The sequence below is a fragment of the Aphidius gifuensis genome, linkage group LG3, assembly GCF_014905175.1.
Source record: "Aphidius gifuensis isolate YNYX2018 linkage group LG3, ASM1490517v1, whole genome shotgun sequence".
NCBI classification, from domain to species: Eukaryota; Metazoa; Arthropoda; class Insecta; order Hymenoptera; family Braconidae; genus Aphidius; species Aphidius gifuensis.
The window spans coordinates 18842926-18860297 of record NC_057790.1 but is presented as its reverse complement, the minus strand read 5'-3'; the positions used below and the strand labels follow the sequence as shown (position 1 = coordinate 18860297).

General features: G+C 22.1%; 2 protein-coding genes across 3 annotated transcripts in view; one reads left to right on the top strand and one right to left on the bottom strand.

Annotated features, from left to right (window-relative positions):
* Positions 1–1390: 1390 nt before the first annotated feature.
* LOC122852474 (neprilysin-1-like) lies at positions 1391–11682 on the top strand. The gene is made up of 12 exons (XM_044152311.1): positions 1391–2077; positions 2166–2376; positions 2453–2485; positions 2553–2798; positions 2872–3080; positions 7090–7484; positions 7576–7792; positions 8063–8245; positions 8302–8464; positions 8534–8613; positions 8680–8916; positions 8991–11682. The coding sequence occupies exons 1-12, from the start codon at positions 1976–1978 to the stop codon at positions 9261–9263; spliced, it is 2349 nt and encodes a 782-aa protein (XP_044008246.1). The 5' UTR covers positions 1391–1975; the 3' UTR covers positions 9264–11682.
* Positions 11454–17372, bottom strand: part of LOC122852479 (ecdysone receptor-like) — a 74414-nt gene continuing 68495 nt past the window's right edge. For both annotated transcript variants that reach the window (XM_044152318.1, XM_044152317.1), the window contains one exon: positions 11454–17297. In XM_044152318.1, coding sequence (XP_044008253.1) covers positions 17044–17297 — 254 coding nt within the window. In that variant the 3' untranslated portion in view covers positions 11454–17043. The remainder of the gene's footprint in view (positions 17298–17372) is intronic.

The following is a 17372-nucleotide window of genomic DNA, read 5'->3' as shown; positions in this document are numbered from 1 at the left end:
TTATCATAATGTAAATTCAACGAGATATTAAAGTAGTTATTGTTTATTTTATTTTTTTTTTTTAGTCCATGTGGCATTTTATTTGGAAATTGTGCCTTAAATTAGTGCAGGATATATATATTTTTTTGTTTTGTCATTTCTTTGTGAAACAATGATAATGTAATTATGATTTAAAAAAAAAGAAAAAAACATCTGAAAGAAAGATCTGATTTAATGATAATAAGTATTTGGTATTATTTTTAATTAAGATATTGCAGTTTTTTTTAAATGGCAAATAAAACGAATTATATACCTGTGTTTATCAGTAAATATTATTATCATTTAGATCCATTGATGTTGAGTTAAATATTATAAATTTACATAAATATATATTACAGTGTATATGTTGTGTTATTATAAATAGAAAAAAAAAAAAAACAATTAATAAAAAATAAAAACAACATGTTTAAATATATATTTACAATAATAAAATTTTATTAAAAATCAAATGTAATAATAATAAATAATAATACTCTAATTAAATATTGTAATACTTTATTTAAAAAAAAAAAAAAAATACTTATTTACAATGCGTATGTTTTTTAGTTTTAGAAAAAATGAAAAATTAATTTTCCATAAATTAACAAAATCGATTTATTGTTTTATCATTGTATTTTTTTTTTTTTTTAAATTTAATTACTGATATTTCTATTTTAAAAATAAAAATTGTATGACTCATTATATACTAATGTTTGTTTATTTTATTTTTAGATTAACATTTTTTTTTTATATTATAACAGCAAGTTAAATTAACGATTGATAATTAATAATTGGAGTCTGTAATTTACACGTAGAATTAATTGATTTTCTATAAATTTAGGTCATGGAAATTATCTTGGCTCTTTGCAGGGTTTATTTATTACTAATATTCTTTTGTATACTCATGCACTTGATATTCCAACAATATAATAGGTTTGATAATAAAAAATAATGAATACGTTTATCATAAAAAAATGAATACAATACTGAAAAAAAAAAAAACATTAAACTTGTAGAGAATCGAATAACAATAGATGATATTATTATATTTTTTAAATGAATGTATTTACTGGTAGATATCATTCGCATCCACCTGTTTGAAAAGTATATAGTTAAAACTATTCTCCTATAATAAAATAGGCAACTGTCATGTTCAAAAGTAACTATTATCTCTATATTCTATAAATTTTTTCGGAACACTAATCAAGGATAATATTTAATTTTTTTAAAATTTAATAAACTTATATATTAATGTAAAAAATAATATTAAAAAAAAAATAAATATATAATTCAAAGCGCAGTCGCTGTATCGACCAGGTATTATTCAGTTTTTTGTGGTTAATAGTGAAAATAAAAATAAGTAATAAAAAAAATAATATTTATCATTGATATTGTTGTTGAATAAATTTTAATAAACAATATAAACTAATTGAGGAAATATTTACTAAAAAAATAAAGTTTGAATGGTTTTAAAATGAAGCAAGAAGCCAACGATCAAATTGTTTGTCTGTATTATTATTGCACAATAAATGTTTGTAAGTATTAAAGCATCAATGTATTTATACGTTGGATGTTTGTGTACTCTAGTATATACAGGTACATATATAATAAATTTCCCGCCGCTGTTTTTGCTGCTTCTATTCCAACCCATCTCAACCAGTCGGTTCTCGTCGTTCGATTGCGACTGTAATCTCCTTGTCAATCGCAAATTCAAAGATTTTATTCGAAATTTCAGATTAGTATTATTAAAAAATAATATATTTAAATACAAATATAGTTTAAAGTTAAGGTTTCTCATCAGGTTTCATTATTATTTATGTTTTTTAAACTTTAATTTAATAACTTCGATAATCTATAAAAAATTTAAAAAATATATACACAAATTATTACGATATTTCTTTTCATATTACATATTTTTTTTTCGTTTTAAGAAGAGAATATTTAGTGAAACAAAAATATGAAATCTAATAATAATAATGAGTACTTGAAGTCGGCTATTAATGCAGAAGAAAACACTCTACTGGAAGCTGAAATGATACACTCAGCTGCACCATTACAGGTATTTAACACATGATTAAATTTGTAAATGAGTTTTTTATTTTTTTATTCAATATATATATATAATAAAAGTGAATTGATTTAATCAGGTTACTTGTGCAAATGGAGGAACAATAACAAAAATATTAAAATCATCAAATACATCATCAAAATTATCAATAAACAATCGATCAAATTCAGTAACAATGAAAAAACGTCAAAAACTGATTGGTGTTTTTGCGATAATTTTACTTGCTACTTGTCTTTTGACTCTTCTTTTATTGGTCCTAAATCGCAGCCAAAAATGTTCTAATGAAAATAGTAAATGAATTATATATAACATATTCATGAAATGAATTTGAATCAATTAATAATAATTAAATTTTTAATTTTCAAGATGTTTGTTTAACAGAAGAATGCATTAAAACTGGTAAAGTAAATATAAAGATTCGAAATACAACTAGAATATAATTATTATTTATTTATTGTTGATTTAGCTTCTAGTCTTTTATCGGCAATGGATCGTAGTGTATCACCTTGTGTTGATTTTTTTCAATATGCATGTGGTACTTGGAATTTATTTCACACAATACCTGAAGACAGAAGTTCAATAAATCCATTTGAAGTATTGTCTGATCAGCTACAAGTTGTCCTTAAAAAATTATTAGAAGAACCATCAAACCATCAAGACAACAATGCCACTCTTAAAGCTAAAATGTTCTACAAATCATGCATGGATATTCGTAAGGTTTATTGTTTATTAAGTTCACTATAATTCTAGTTAGGTGGTTAGTTTTGTGTTAATATATTTAATAGAGCAAATAAGACGCATTGGAGATAAACCACTTGTTGATGTCTTAAAAGAACTTGGTGGATGGCCAATTATCGAGGGACCATCATGGAAACCACCGAAATTTACAATTGAAGAATTGCTCGGACGTCTTCGAGGTGATTTTAATGAAGGTGTTTTACTTGAACAATGGGTTGGACCTGATGACAAGAATTCATCATCAAACATCATCCAGGTGCGACGACGAAGTATGACTCAGTTTTTTTTGAAATTTCAATTTTCATAAATAATGTTTTTTTTTGATAAAGCTTATAGAACACCGAATACCTCTTCAGTTATTCAGTGGTCCTAATACAAATTTGCATCTTACTGGAAATCTGCCGGTCGAATTTGTAAAATTATTAAAGGAATGTAGAGTAAAAAAAATAAACAAAAATAATTTGATTGAGAAATTATAAAATAGAAAAAAAAAGCTAGGAAATATATAATACCTCTATGCTAGCTTTATGTTCCAATGAGAATACTATATTTTTTTCGAAAAAAAAAATAAAAATAATTATATAATTAGGGAATTATAATATAGAAGAAGTAAGTTATAAAATATATGAAATACCTCTTTGCTAGTTCTATGTTCCTGTTAAAATAGCGTATTTTTTTCAATAAAAAAAAAAATAAATAATTATTTTATTAGGGAATTATAATATAGAAGGAGTAAGTTATAAAATATATGAAATACCTCTTTGCTAGTTCTATGTTCCTGTTAAAATAGCGTATTTTTTTCAATAAAAAAGAAATGAATAATTATTTTATTAGGGAATTATAATATAGGAGGAGTAAGTTATAAAATATATGAAATACCTCTTTGCTAGTTCTATGTTCCTGTTAAAATAGCTTATTTTTTTCAAAAAAAAAAAAATAAAAATAATTATTTTATTAGGGAATTATAATATAGAAGGAGTAAGTTATAAAATATATGAAATACCTCTTTGCTAGTTCTATGTTCCTGTTAAAATAGCGTATTTTTTCCAAGAAATAAAAATAAAAATAATTATTTTATTAGGGAATTATAATATAGAAGGAGTAAGTTATAAAATATATGAAATACCTCTTTGCTAGTTCTATGTTCCTGTTAAAATAGCTAATTTTTTCAAAAAAAAAAAATAAAAATAATTATTTTATTAGGGAATTATAATATAGAAGGAGTAAGTTATAAAATATATGAAATACCTCTTTGCTAGTTCTATGTTCCTGTTAAAATAGCTTGATTTTTTCAAAAAAAAAAAATAAAAATAATTATTTTATTAGGGAATTATAATATAGAAGGAGTAAGTTATAAAATATATGAAATACCTCTTTGCTAGTTCTATGTTCCTGTTAAAATAGCTAATTTTTTAAAAAAAAAAAAATAAAAATAATTATTTTATTAGGGAATTATAATATAGAAGGAGTAAGTTATAAAATATATGAAATACCTCTTTGCTAGTTCTATGTTCCTGTTAAAATAGCTAATTTTTTCAAAAAAAAAAAATAAAAATAATTATTTTATTAGGGAATTATAATATAGAAGGAGTAAGTTATAAAATATATGAAATACCTCTTTGCTAGTTCTATGTTCCTGTTAAAAAAGCTAATTTTAAAAAAAAAATAAAAATAATTATTTTATTAGGGAATTATAATATAGAAGGAGTAAGTTATAAAATATATGAAATACCCCTTTGCTAGTTCTATGTTCCTGTTAAAATAGTTTGATTTTTTCAAAAAAAAAAAATAAATAATTGTTTTATTAGGGAATTATAATATCGAAGGAGTAAGTTATAAAATATATGAAATATCTCTTTGCTAGTTCTATGTTCCTGTTAAAATAGCGTATTTTTTTCAAGAAATGAAAATAAAAATAATTATTTTATTAGGGAATTATAATATAGAAGGAGTAAGTTATAAAATATATGAAATACCTCTTTGCTAGTTCTATGTTCCTGTTAAAATAGGTTATTTAAAACAAAAATAAAAATAAAACTAATTATTTCTTTAGGGAATTATAATATAGAAGGAGTAAGTTATCAAATATATGAAATACCTCTTTGCTTGTTCTATGTTCCTGTTAAAATTGCTTATTTTTTCAAGAAATAAAAATAATTATTTTATTAGGGAATTATAATATAGAAGGAGTAAGTTATAAAATATATGAAATACCTCTTTGCTAGTTCTATGTTCCTGTTAAAATAGCTAATTTTTTCAAAAAAAAAAAATAAAAATAATTATTTTATTAGGGAATTATAATATAGAAGGAGTAAGTTATAAAATATATGAAATACCTCTTTGCTAGTTCTATGTTCCTGTTAAAATAGCGTATTTTTTCCAAGAAATAAAAATAAAGTTCTATGTTCCTGTTAAAATAGCTTGATTTTTTCAAAAAAAAAAAATAAAAATAATGATTGTATTAGGGAATTATAATATAGAAGGAGTAAGTTATAAAATATATGAAATACCTCTTTGCTAGTTCTATGTTCCTGTCAAAATAGTTTGATTTTTTCAAAAAAAAAAAATAAATAATTGTTTTATTAGGGAATTATAATATCGAAGGAGTAAGTCATAAAATATATGAAATACCTCTTTGCTAGTTCTATGTTCCTGTTAAAATAGCTTATTTTTTTCAAAAAAAAAAAAATAAAAATAATTATTTTATTAGGGAATTATAATATAGAAGAAGCAAGTTATAAAATATATGAAATACCTCTTTGCTAGTTCTATGTTCCTGTTAAAATAGCGTATTTTTTTCAAGAAATAAAAATAAAAATAATTATTCTATTAGGGAACTATGATGTAAAAGGATTAAGTTATAACATATATGAAATACCTCTTTGCTAGTTCTATGTTCCTGTTAATATAGCTTATTTTTTTCAAAAAAAAAAAATAAAAATAGGTATTTTATTAGGGAATTATAATATAGAAGAAGTAAGTTATAAAATATATGAAATACCTCTTTGCTAGTTCTATGTTCCTGTTAAAATAGCTTATTTTTTTCAAAAAAAAAAAAATAAAAATAATTATTTTATTAGGGAATTATAATATAGAAGGAGTAAGTTATAAAATATATGAAATACCTCTTTGCTAGTTCTATGTTCCTGTTAAAATAGCTTATTTTTTTCAAAAAAAAAAAAATAAAAATAATTATTTTATTAGGGAATTATAATATAGAAGGAGTAAGTTATAAAATATATGAAATACCTCTTTGCTAGTTCTATGTTCCTGTTAAAATAGCGTATTTTTTTCAAGAAATAAAAATAAAAATAATTATTCTATTAGGGAACTATGATGTAAAAGGATTAAGTTATAACATATATGAAATACCTCTTTGCTAGTTCTATGTTCCTGTTAATATAGCTTATTTTTTTCAAGAAATGAAAATGAAAATAATTATTTTATTAGGGAATTATAATATAGAAGGAGTAAGTTATAAAATATATGAAATACCTCTTTGCTAGTTCTATGTTCCTGTTAAAATAGCTAATTTTTTTCAAAAAAAAAAAATAAAAATAATTATTTTATTGAATTATATATAGTTTATAAAATATATGAAATACCCCTTTGCTAGTTCTATGTTCCTGTTAAAATAGTTTGATTTTTTCAAAAAAAAAAAATAAATAATTGTTTTATTAGGGAATTATAATATCGAAGGAGTAAGTTATAAAATATATGAAATATCTCTTTGCTAGTTCTATGTTCCTGTTAAAATAGCGTATTTTTTTCAAGAAATGAAAATAAAAATAATTATTTTATTAGGGAATTATAATATAGAAGGAGTAAGTTATAAAATATATGAAATACCTCTTTACTAGTTCTATGTTCCTGTTAAAATAGTTTGATTTTTTCAAAAAAAAAAAATAAATAATTGTTTTATTAGGGAATTATAATATAGAAGGAGTAAGTTATAAAATATATGAAATACCTCTTTGCTAGTTCTATGTTCCTGTTAAAATAGCGTATTTTTTTCAAGAAATAAAAATAAAAATAATTATTCTATTAGGGAACTATAATATAAAAGGAGTAAGTTATAAAATATATGAAATACCTTTTTGCCTTTTGCATAATTCTCTACAAAAATATCAATCTTTTTTTTATTTCTTCATCGCTCATTCTATTTTTTCGATACAACTATATATTTATATCTTCAAACTTGATTTACTATATGTAGTTTGTGTGTATATTAACCGCACGAACTAATCTTCTATTTTTTTTTTTAGCTGGATCAAATGCAATTGGCATTACCAAGTAGAGATTATTATTTAGAAATAAATAGTGAAATCGAACTACGTGCCTATCATCGTTACATGACACAAGTATCACTCTTACTTGGTGCTGATTATAAATTAGCTGTCGACGAATTCAAACGTGTTATTGAATTTGAAAGCCAATTAGCAAATGCCTCATTACCTGAAGCTGATCGTCATGATACATCACTTATTTACAAAAAGCTCTCAATTAGACAATTACAGCGTCAAGTACCACAATTTAATTGGCGAATTTACATTCAAGAATTCTTGGGAGAATTAAATGTTTCCGATGATGAACAAGTTGTTGTTTATTCATTGCCTTATTTCATACAAATGGGTCGTATTATTGAAAAGACAGATCAAAGGTAATTTTCAAAATTATTAGTTTCCATTTAAATATTACAGCTCCAAAAGATAATATCATTCAAAACGTTTTATTTTATTGCTTTTAAATAGAACACTCCACAATTATATACTATGGAGATTTGTAATGTCCCTAATGCCCTACATGATTGATGATTATCAGTTGAAACGTATGGAATTTCGTAAAGTATTGTTGGGAATATTGAGTGAAAAAAATCGATGGTCTCAATGTGTTGAATGGACTAATAAAAAACTTGGAATGGCTGTTGGTGCACTTTTCATTCGTGATAATTTTAATCATGAAAGCAAGGTATTTATGTTAATTTACAACTGCACATTGTTTATTTATATTAAAGAGAATGGCAAACATATGTTTATGCATTAAATTCACAATGAAATATAATTTCAATTGGCAACATTAATAAAACCCCTTGCATGAATTAATTGAATTATAAACAACTGCTTTGTTGATATAACACACGACAGTAAAAAATAAAATAGAAACGAAATTCTCAATTAATAAAAAAATGCAATTTAATAAAGTATCATTTATAAATGTATATTAATTTTTTTAATTAAGGAAACTGCGCTAGAAATGATACACACAATAAGAGAAGCTTTTAATGAGTTACTAGTTGAAAATGATTGGATGGATGATGAAACACGTGATGTTGCTAAAAACAAAGCAAATTCAATGAACGAAAGAATTGGTTATCCTGATTTTTTAAATAATCCAGATGAATTAAATAAAGAATATTCAATGGTAATATTAAAAATATAAAAAACCTTATATAATATTCATAACATTTTTTTTTACAGCTTAATATGACAGAGAATGAATTTTTTAAAAATGTTATATTTGTTTTAAAATATGATGCACAATATAATATTCAAAAACTTCGTGAACCTGTTGATAAAGATAAATGGTCAACAGAGCCAGCTGTTGTTAATGCATTTTATAATCCAAATAAAAATGATATTGGTAAAATACTATAATAAAATTTAAATTAAAAACAATTTACTAATTTATTTAAAATTATATTTCTTTTAGTTTTTCCAGCTGGTATATTACAGCCATTATTTTATTCTCAACAATTTCCAAAATCTTTAAATTACGGAGGCATTGGTGTTGTACGTAAAATAATATATAATTTATATTAATCAATTTTAATATTAAATTTTAAATTTATTTGGCAGGTTATTGGACACGAAATAACTCATGGTTTTGATGATAAAGGACGTCAATTTGATAAAGAAGGCAATATGATGCAATGGTGGAATAATGCAACAATAAAAGCATTTCGTGAACGTGCACAGTGTATTGTAGATCAATATTCACGATATAAATTACGTGAAGTTGATCAATACATTGATGGAAGAATGACACAAGGTGAAAATATTGCTGACAATGGTGGATTAAAACAATCATTTCGTGTGAGTTTAATTTAACATAAATAAACAAATATATTATTATTTCTATTAATTTATTTACTGCCTTATATTTATAGGCATATAAAAAATGGGTTGCTGTACATGGAGAAGAGCCACTTTTACCTGGTATTAATTTAACTCATGATCAATTATTTTTTTTAAATTATGCACAAATATGGTGTGGTTCAATGACACCTGAAGATGCTCTAACAAAAATTCGTAGCAGTGTTCATTCACCAGGACCATTTAGAGTACTTGGTGCATTATCAAACAGTGAAGATTTTGCTAAAGCTTATAATTGTTCTTTGGGATCTAAAATGAATCCAACACACAAGTGTAGCGTTTGGTAAATTCATCTAAAAAATAAATACAAATAATTATACTCACCTTTTCTTGTATACAATCAACAATATTATATATATCTTTTAAAAATAAAAATAATTAATATTTATAAATCAAATTGATATAACGTTGACCTGGATTTTTTGAATTTATATATATGTTTTTAAGTATTGTTCGTGTTTTATTATTATTACTATTTTTAATACAAAAATAGAATGAATTTCGTGTTAGTTGATCGCGTGTAATCAAGTAGAATATTAAAGCTTGATTGTTGTTGAGAATTTATTGCTGATTCTAGCCCATTAATTTATATAAATTCATAAAAAAAAAAAATTAAATAAATATCTTTATCTAGTTTATTTATATTGATCTTGATAAATATATAAAAATAAATTAGTTTATTGTTAGATAGATTTGTTCATTGGCTCACTGTTAATAATGATTATTTTAATTACAATTTAGTTTTCTTTTTTTTCGATACTCTGAAATAAATTTAAAATATAATATTCAATATATATTGTTGCTTTTTCACAAATAATCCAGTTTAATTGTGTAACATTTTTCTGTTGAATTTAAAAAAAAAAAAATGGAAATTAGGTTTTTTTTTAAATGACAATAAACACAATAAATAAATGAAGAAAAAAAGCATTTCATGTATTTGTTGAAAGATGCACTCCATACAACATCCATACAACAGCATTTGCTTGTTTTTATTTTTTTTTTTATTTTTTTTATTTTTTCTCGTTTTTTATGTAAAAAAAGGTGAAAATAAAAATAATATACAACAGACAGAGGACTATTCTTCACCTTTCCTTTTTTTTTTTTTTTGTTTTTCTATTTATACGACAGGTATTTCTTTTCAATTGTATTTACTAATTATTTTTTGTTTTATTTTTCGCCAACCTGGGTCCTACATAATATTTCGTTTTTTGTTTTTTTTTTGTTATTCCATATAAAAAGGTAATTTAATCGAAATTTGTACATATTGCACGCTCCAATAATTATCATAATATAATTAATTAATAACAATAAAAATTAATCATATATTTACTAAATTGAAAGCTAATAATCCTTGATTTATGAGGAAGAATAGTAAACTGGGCATTTAATTTTTTTATTTTGAATTTTTTATTATTTTCATTATCACTTTAAATATTTTACTTTAATTATTTCAATTATTTTTCAATGTTTTTTTTTTTTTAGTTATCCTGTTATGCCACTTTTTTTTAAATAATAAATTTTCAAACTAAATATTAATTGTTTTAAAACAATATTTTATATATCATGCATAATCATCATTAATTAATATTAATAGTAATAATACAACTAGAGCAACTTGCTGCTTCTGTACATAATTTATATACGGACTTTTTCTTTTTTATTATTTATTATTATTTCATAATTATTTATTATTAATTAATATTATAATTATTTTTTTTTTTAGTTTTTCTTTTTTTTTAATTTTTCTTTAATTTTTATAACTTGAACGTGTTTTTCATTCGCTTAGGTACTTTCACACTTATTTTTCAACTTTGTATTTTTTTTTTTTTAATTTTGCGCAATGAGCCGCAAGTGTTTTATTATATAATTATACGAACTTTTTTATTTTTGGTTTAATTAAGAAAAAAAGAAAAATTCATTGACTTGATGAAATATTGTTAAATGTTTTCAATAAAATTAAATATAAAGCTTGACATTTAGTGGTGTTAATATTATTTGCACATTATTATATATTTAATCGTTCAAGCCTCAAAGTTTGAATTTATAAATGTTTTTATTTTAGTTATTTGTGAGACGGTTATAGTGACACAGAAAAATTTGAACTATTCAAAAACTACACCCTGATAAACCATTTCGTACCATAATTTTCATATTTGTTTTTTTTCATTTAATTATAAATTTTCTTCTATTTTATATTCAGGATACAACAGTATATTATTATTTTTATCGCATATTCATTTTTGTATTTAATTATTCTCAACTCATTGCTATACCATTCGAAAATATATTAATATATTTTTATCATCTTAAATACAATATTGTACACATTTATTAAAATCTATAGTTTTTTTTGTTTTTTATTATTCATTTATTTATTGAGTACTTTGAGGATTGGTTTTGAACGATTTTAGTTTAAATATATATTTTATTTTTCGTGAGTGTATATACATCGCATGTATTTCAATATCATCTACATCTTTAATTTGTTTTTTTTTTTGTTTTTTTAATTTTTTATTATTATTAAATATTATTATACATTTATTTTTGTTTTCGTAATAATCTTTGTGACGGCCTGCGCGTTTAAGAAAAATACATATGTATTATACAATGCGCATTGTGTATACAACAAACTATAATATAGCTTTAATAATAATAATAATAATGATAAATAAATGTCAATTTTATCTAGTATTTTATTTGAAAACATTTCAAGTGTTTGTTTTTTTTTTCTTTTTTTCTTTTTCATATGGAAATTTTAGGACTGCCGAGGGTGTGGACGCATTTTGTTATGCCAAGTCAAAAGAATAATCTAATAATGAAAAATTTTTAATATAAAAAAAAAGAATCGAATGAATAATTGATAGAAATTTTCGTTTAGTATATTTATGTTTTTTTTTTTTTTTTCTAATAAATTGGAATTAACTTCATTTTCTAATTAATCTTTTTTTTTTTTTACTATGTCACACATGAGCTGCCGAATATTTAAACATTGACCATACGTTTTTTTTAAAATAATTTTTAAATTTTTCTTGCGAGTTTTTTTTTAGACAGTAACAATTATCACGTAAAGTCAATTTAACACCAGACTATAATTTTTTTTTGCACATAACATTTTCATTGTCTAATTAATCAATTGTAAAATTATTAATGTTTTTTTTATCCCTTCATAATTTACAATTATTGCAAGCGTATAATATTTTTATTTTATTAACAAAAAAAATTTATTTCGAAACTGTATCATCAAAACTTTCAAGATTTTTTTTTTTTGTGTATATGTTTATATGTGTATGATAATTGAGATGTGTCATAAGCGCATAATAAATATTTTTTTAAAATAAAATTAATTTTTAAATAACAAATTTTGCTAATTAATCGAAATAATTTAACATCAAAATTTTTTTATATTTTAAAAAATTTCTTTTTGAATAAAACGTGTAACAATAATTCAGTCTAATACATTCCGAAGCACCAATTTATTAAAATTGTTTAAAACATTTATTTATAAATTAATTAAATAAAAGTTTTACACAATTTTTTTTAATTTTTCTAAACAATTTTTTTTTTTATTCTTTGCAACTTTCCCATTTTTTATATTCATCTTAAAAAATTTTACTAATCAAATTAATAATAATAATAATATTTTTTAATAATTAACAAAGTGCACTTTGTAAAAAAAAAATGATATTTTTTAATTATGTGTTGTCAATTGTTGTGTTGTGTTTGAAATGTTTAGTCTTAATTTAAAAACAACAAGTGTAAATGAAAGATTTGACAATAAAATTTTAAAGATTTATAAAAAAAAAAAAAGACAACAATTAATTAATGATCATATGAAGGGCTGTACGAAGAGGGCGGGTCAAATATTTTTCTAATTTAAATAATTAATATTTATTAATTATTATTTGTCATGCAAATAATTTGGCAGACAAACGGATCGTCAGTAAAAACAATCAGGCAGGCAATTTATTTAAAAAATTTGTGTCATTGAAGAGTATTATTATATTGTAAAGTAAACAATTTTTACGTTTATCATACTTTACCAATAATTATTAATTTTTTTTTTTCTTACGTAAGTTGTTGTTTTTAAATTCGAATTTTATTTATTTTTTTTTTAAATCGTAGTTGACACTTGGCAGTATTATGAACAAATTAACCGACACATGAATTAACCAATTGAGTTTATTGATAATAATTTAATAATAATTATTAATAAACAATATCTCATTTGGTAATTTACATGGTGGTTTAAAAAAAAAACAACAACAAGATAATAATAATAATTTAACTGACGTCAACAGTAACGCCTTTTGGCAGTGATCGTATAATTGCATATACAACTAATATTTTTGCACTTAATTATTATTTTTTTTTCTTTTAATTTTCCAAAAAAAAAACCTGCGCATTGACAAATTTTTTAATTTTAAATTCTCCCTTTTTGTGTAAGTATATATGATAATTTTTGTGTTTCATTTCTATTATTTTTTTCCATCAAATAAAACATTAAATAAATAAAAAATATTATTTAAAAATTTATAATAAAATAATAAATTCGACCCGCCGTCTACGTTTTTAATTAAATTGTTTTTTTATCTATTTTTCGTTTTGTAAAAATTGAAAATTACTTTGAGAGTTAAGAAAAAATTTAATCGATCAAAAGTATTTATATTATTTATCAATAATATATTGATTTATCCAAATAAAATTATTTTAAACCTCGCGGCTCAAGCGATTCGAGCTATAAGCAATCACAATGTCATGTTGATATTATTTAAATTTTTTTTTCTAGAGCCAAATGTGTGCGGTTGTATACAATAGCGATTAATCAAGGTCGAGTTATTCATTGTCTTTGTTGTTTAATTTTTAATATATATATTTTTTTTTATTTTCTTTTATCATCTGTTATTATTATTTAATTTAAATTACGTTTCTATAACGATAGATCTAAGTTCCTACGAGTTAATGAGGTACGGCAATGGTGGTAAGAGACTTGATTCATATTTTTATTACTTGTGTTGTTTTTGTGTAATGTGTTTTATGTATTTATATAATATATTTTTTCTTTTATTTTTTTGGTGATGACAATGTCCTCATGCAATTTAAATGAACGTTAATTTGTTTTTTTTTTTTATTTTTAATATTTCAAAAGAAATTTAATTTTTCATGATGGTGTTCTTGCTATAAACTGTTTGTGGCAGTGTCTATTTTTGCGGTTCTACATATGAAATGAATATCGATTTGATGATTATCTATGTCATTCTGAATTCAAATTATTTCGATTTTTTTTTTTTGGAGTTTATACATGATTTTAAGGGTTATTTATTTATTTATTTTTTTGTTGGGACACGAATGTTTAGGTGTATCAAACATGTTATGAAAATTCTCCAAATAATTATTGAAAACAGAATGACAATTGTTATTATTAATTTTTTTTTTCGTTTTAATATATTAATGATTTTAATAATATTATTATTTTTATACTGCCGCTCTTAACTATAACATGACACGTAATTATATTTTTAATTTTATTTCTTATTTCAATTTATGAGATGATATTAATTTCAATGTTTATATTTGATGTTAAATTGATTTTAAAAATAACTGAAGTATTTTATTCATTCGTGCTTAACAGATGCACTTTTTGTTTTTCTTTAAATTTCAATTTTAAAATACGCTTACACACAATTATGACGTTATGAATTTGAATGATTCGACTACGTAATAGCATAGTTACAATTTTACAACATCGAGAATCTTATTGTAACACTTTTTTTATTTTAATTTTCATCGAAATATTAATTTATTTTTATTTTGTCACTGAATAAATTTTATATATTTTTTAATAAAGTTTTACGGTTGTTTTATTTTTTTTAATTTTTGAAATATAATTATAATTGTTTTGTTTTTATAAATTTTGATGCGTATCATGTTACGGCTTTGAAAAAAAAATATATATTTTCATTTAAATACCCGGAGGAAGGAAACATTAGCCATCATTTTTATAAACATTTCTTAATTTTTTTTTTTAAATAATTCATTTATCTTTGCACTTTATTTATCTTCAGTTGTACTGAATCGTCAATCACATTTTATATATACAAACATACCATAATCATTGATTTTTCATCATAACATTATTCCAATTATCATTACTCTTTTTTTAACTAACTTTTACATGATTTAACTCACCATCAATATATCTCACAAACTTCATTTTTCATTTCTCTCTCTCTCGACTAATAATTGTTTCTATCAATCCCGAATTTACAATATTTATAATTTTTGTTTATTTCATTTATTAAAAAATTAAAACGGACGGTTAATTTTATTGTTATTTTTTTTTTTCTTTTCATTTATTTAATTTTTTTTTTGTTGGTTTTTTTTTTTTATTTAAAATTTAATAATTTTTATACTTTTGTCTATACTTGAAAGTTTATTTGTGTTTGCTGGTGAGCCAATGTCCAAAGGCACAAGGCTTTGCACTTTGACACAGTCACCTAAAAAAGCCAAGTTGACTCTGACTAAAGACCTTTTTTTATTTTTTTTGTCTAATCACTCTAGTTTCATTATTTAAAATCTAAATTATTTTTTCTTTTTATTTTTATGGTACATGTGTATGTCTGTCTGTCTGTGTACTTGTGTGTATTTATATGTTTATATTATTTTGCCTACAACTCTCAGATTTTATTTTTATAATATTTTATTATTTTGTGATTGATTGTTTGTTTGTTTGTATTTTTTTTTAACTTTTATTTATATTTGTTAATCAACATATTTGTTATATATGCTTCCCTGCTTTCATGCACGATTAACGTACACGATGGCAATATATTATTATGCTATGTGTTGTGATATAGACTCTATCGTATTATGTATTCATATTATTATTATTATTATTTGTTTATTAAATCTCACATCAAATTTTTTCATTCCACAGGTACTGCTCAACAGTGCCTTCTCCTACTAGCTCTAAAAAAAAAAAAAAAAACCAATGTGTTATATTTAATTTTACTCTTCTACTTTTTTACAATACGCCCGCATTTAATGTATTCAAAGAAAAGAAAAGAAAAAAAACATTTATCCTTTTTTTTTCATGAAGTATTTAACAATTTATTTTTTTAATTTATGAAATCTCTCTTTCATTACCTTTTCTCAATTTTTTTTTTTTTTTCAGTCTCACACCAACGCTGTACAATTCACATTTACAAATCGCATTAATTTTAAATTTTCTTAAAATCTTAATTAATTATATTAATATTATTTATATTTTTTAATATTATTAATTAAATATTGTTATTTTATATTAAAGAATAAAGGGTAGCCGAGGGATAAGAGTTTTTTTTTTATTTTTCAATTATTTATTTCATCGTTTATAATAATAATAATAATAATAATATTAATGTATATTTATATATATATATATATATATGTGAATATATATAAGTGTAGAATAGTTTCGTATATAGTCTCTGTAACTGTCTCTACGTATCACAGCCTGGGTGCCTTCGCCACTGCCTTTATTATTTTTTTATTTTTTTTTCTTTTTCTTTTTTTTTAATATTTCATTTTCATTCTAATATTTTCAATCAACATCACATATTAATCTCTTCTTATCTCCCAACAATTTTTGAAGAAAATAAAAAGAGAAAATAACAAAAAAAAAAAAAACAAGAACATTTTCCTGAATTTTTAACTTTTACATTGCCTGAATTTTTTTTTTTTATCTTCTGTTTTTTCTTTTTTTTTTGAATTTTATCGAGGTATTGTTAGACTATATTTATACAATATATATTTATATACATATATATGTATATAAAAAAAAGAAAAAGAATGAAAAAAAAATAAATAAATAAATAACGAATAATAATAATAAAATTAAGAAAAAAAAAAATTCATGATTTTATGACGACGAGGCAGTGGCATAGTGGTGCACTGGTACAAAAGTGACTCATGCCACACATAACTTCGTCGTTTAAAAATAAAATGCATAATTGCATATACATAATAATAATAATTTTTGAAAAATATTTTTATAATCAACAATATATATTGTTTATTGTTAAAATAAAACTACGGCACCACATCCCAAATTTCAGCAAGGAAAGGAGGTAGCTTTTTGTTTTTGAGCTTCAAACTAATGCACAATTCACTATTCTGATTACCAAGTGTACGTAATTCTGTCAATACTGACAATAATTTTGCATAAGCAACACCAGAATTTATATTAATTACATTTCTACGACTGTCAACATATGCTTTTAATGCATCCAAATATATTTCTTGTATTTTTTCAACTTTCCAACTTTCTATTAAATTTGGTCGTTCTAAAAAACAAACAAAAACAATTATAATATATTAATTAATTAGCTTCACAATTGTTTGATTAAATATTAATAATA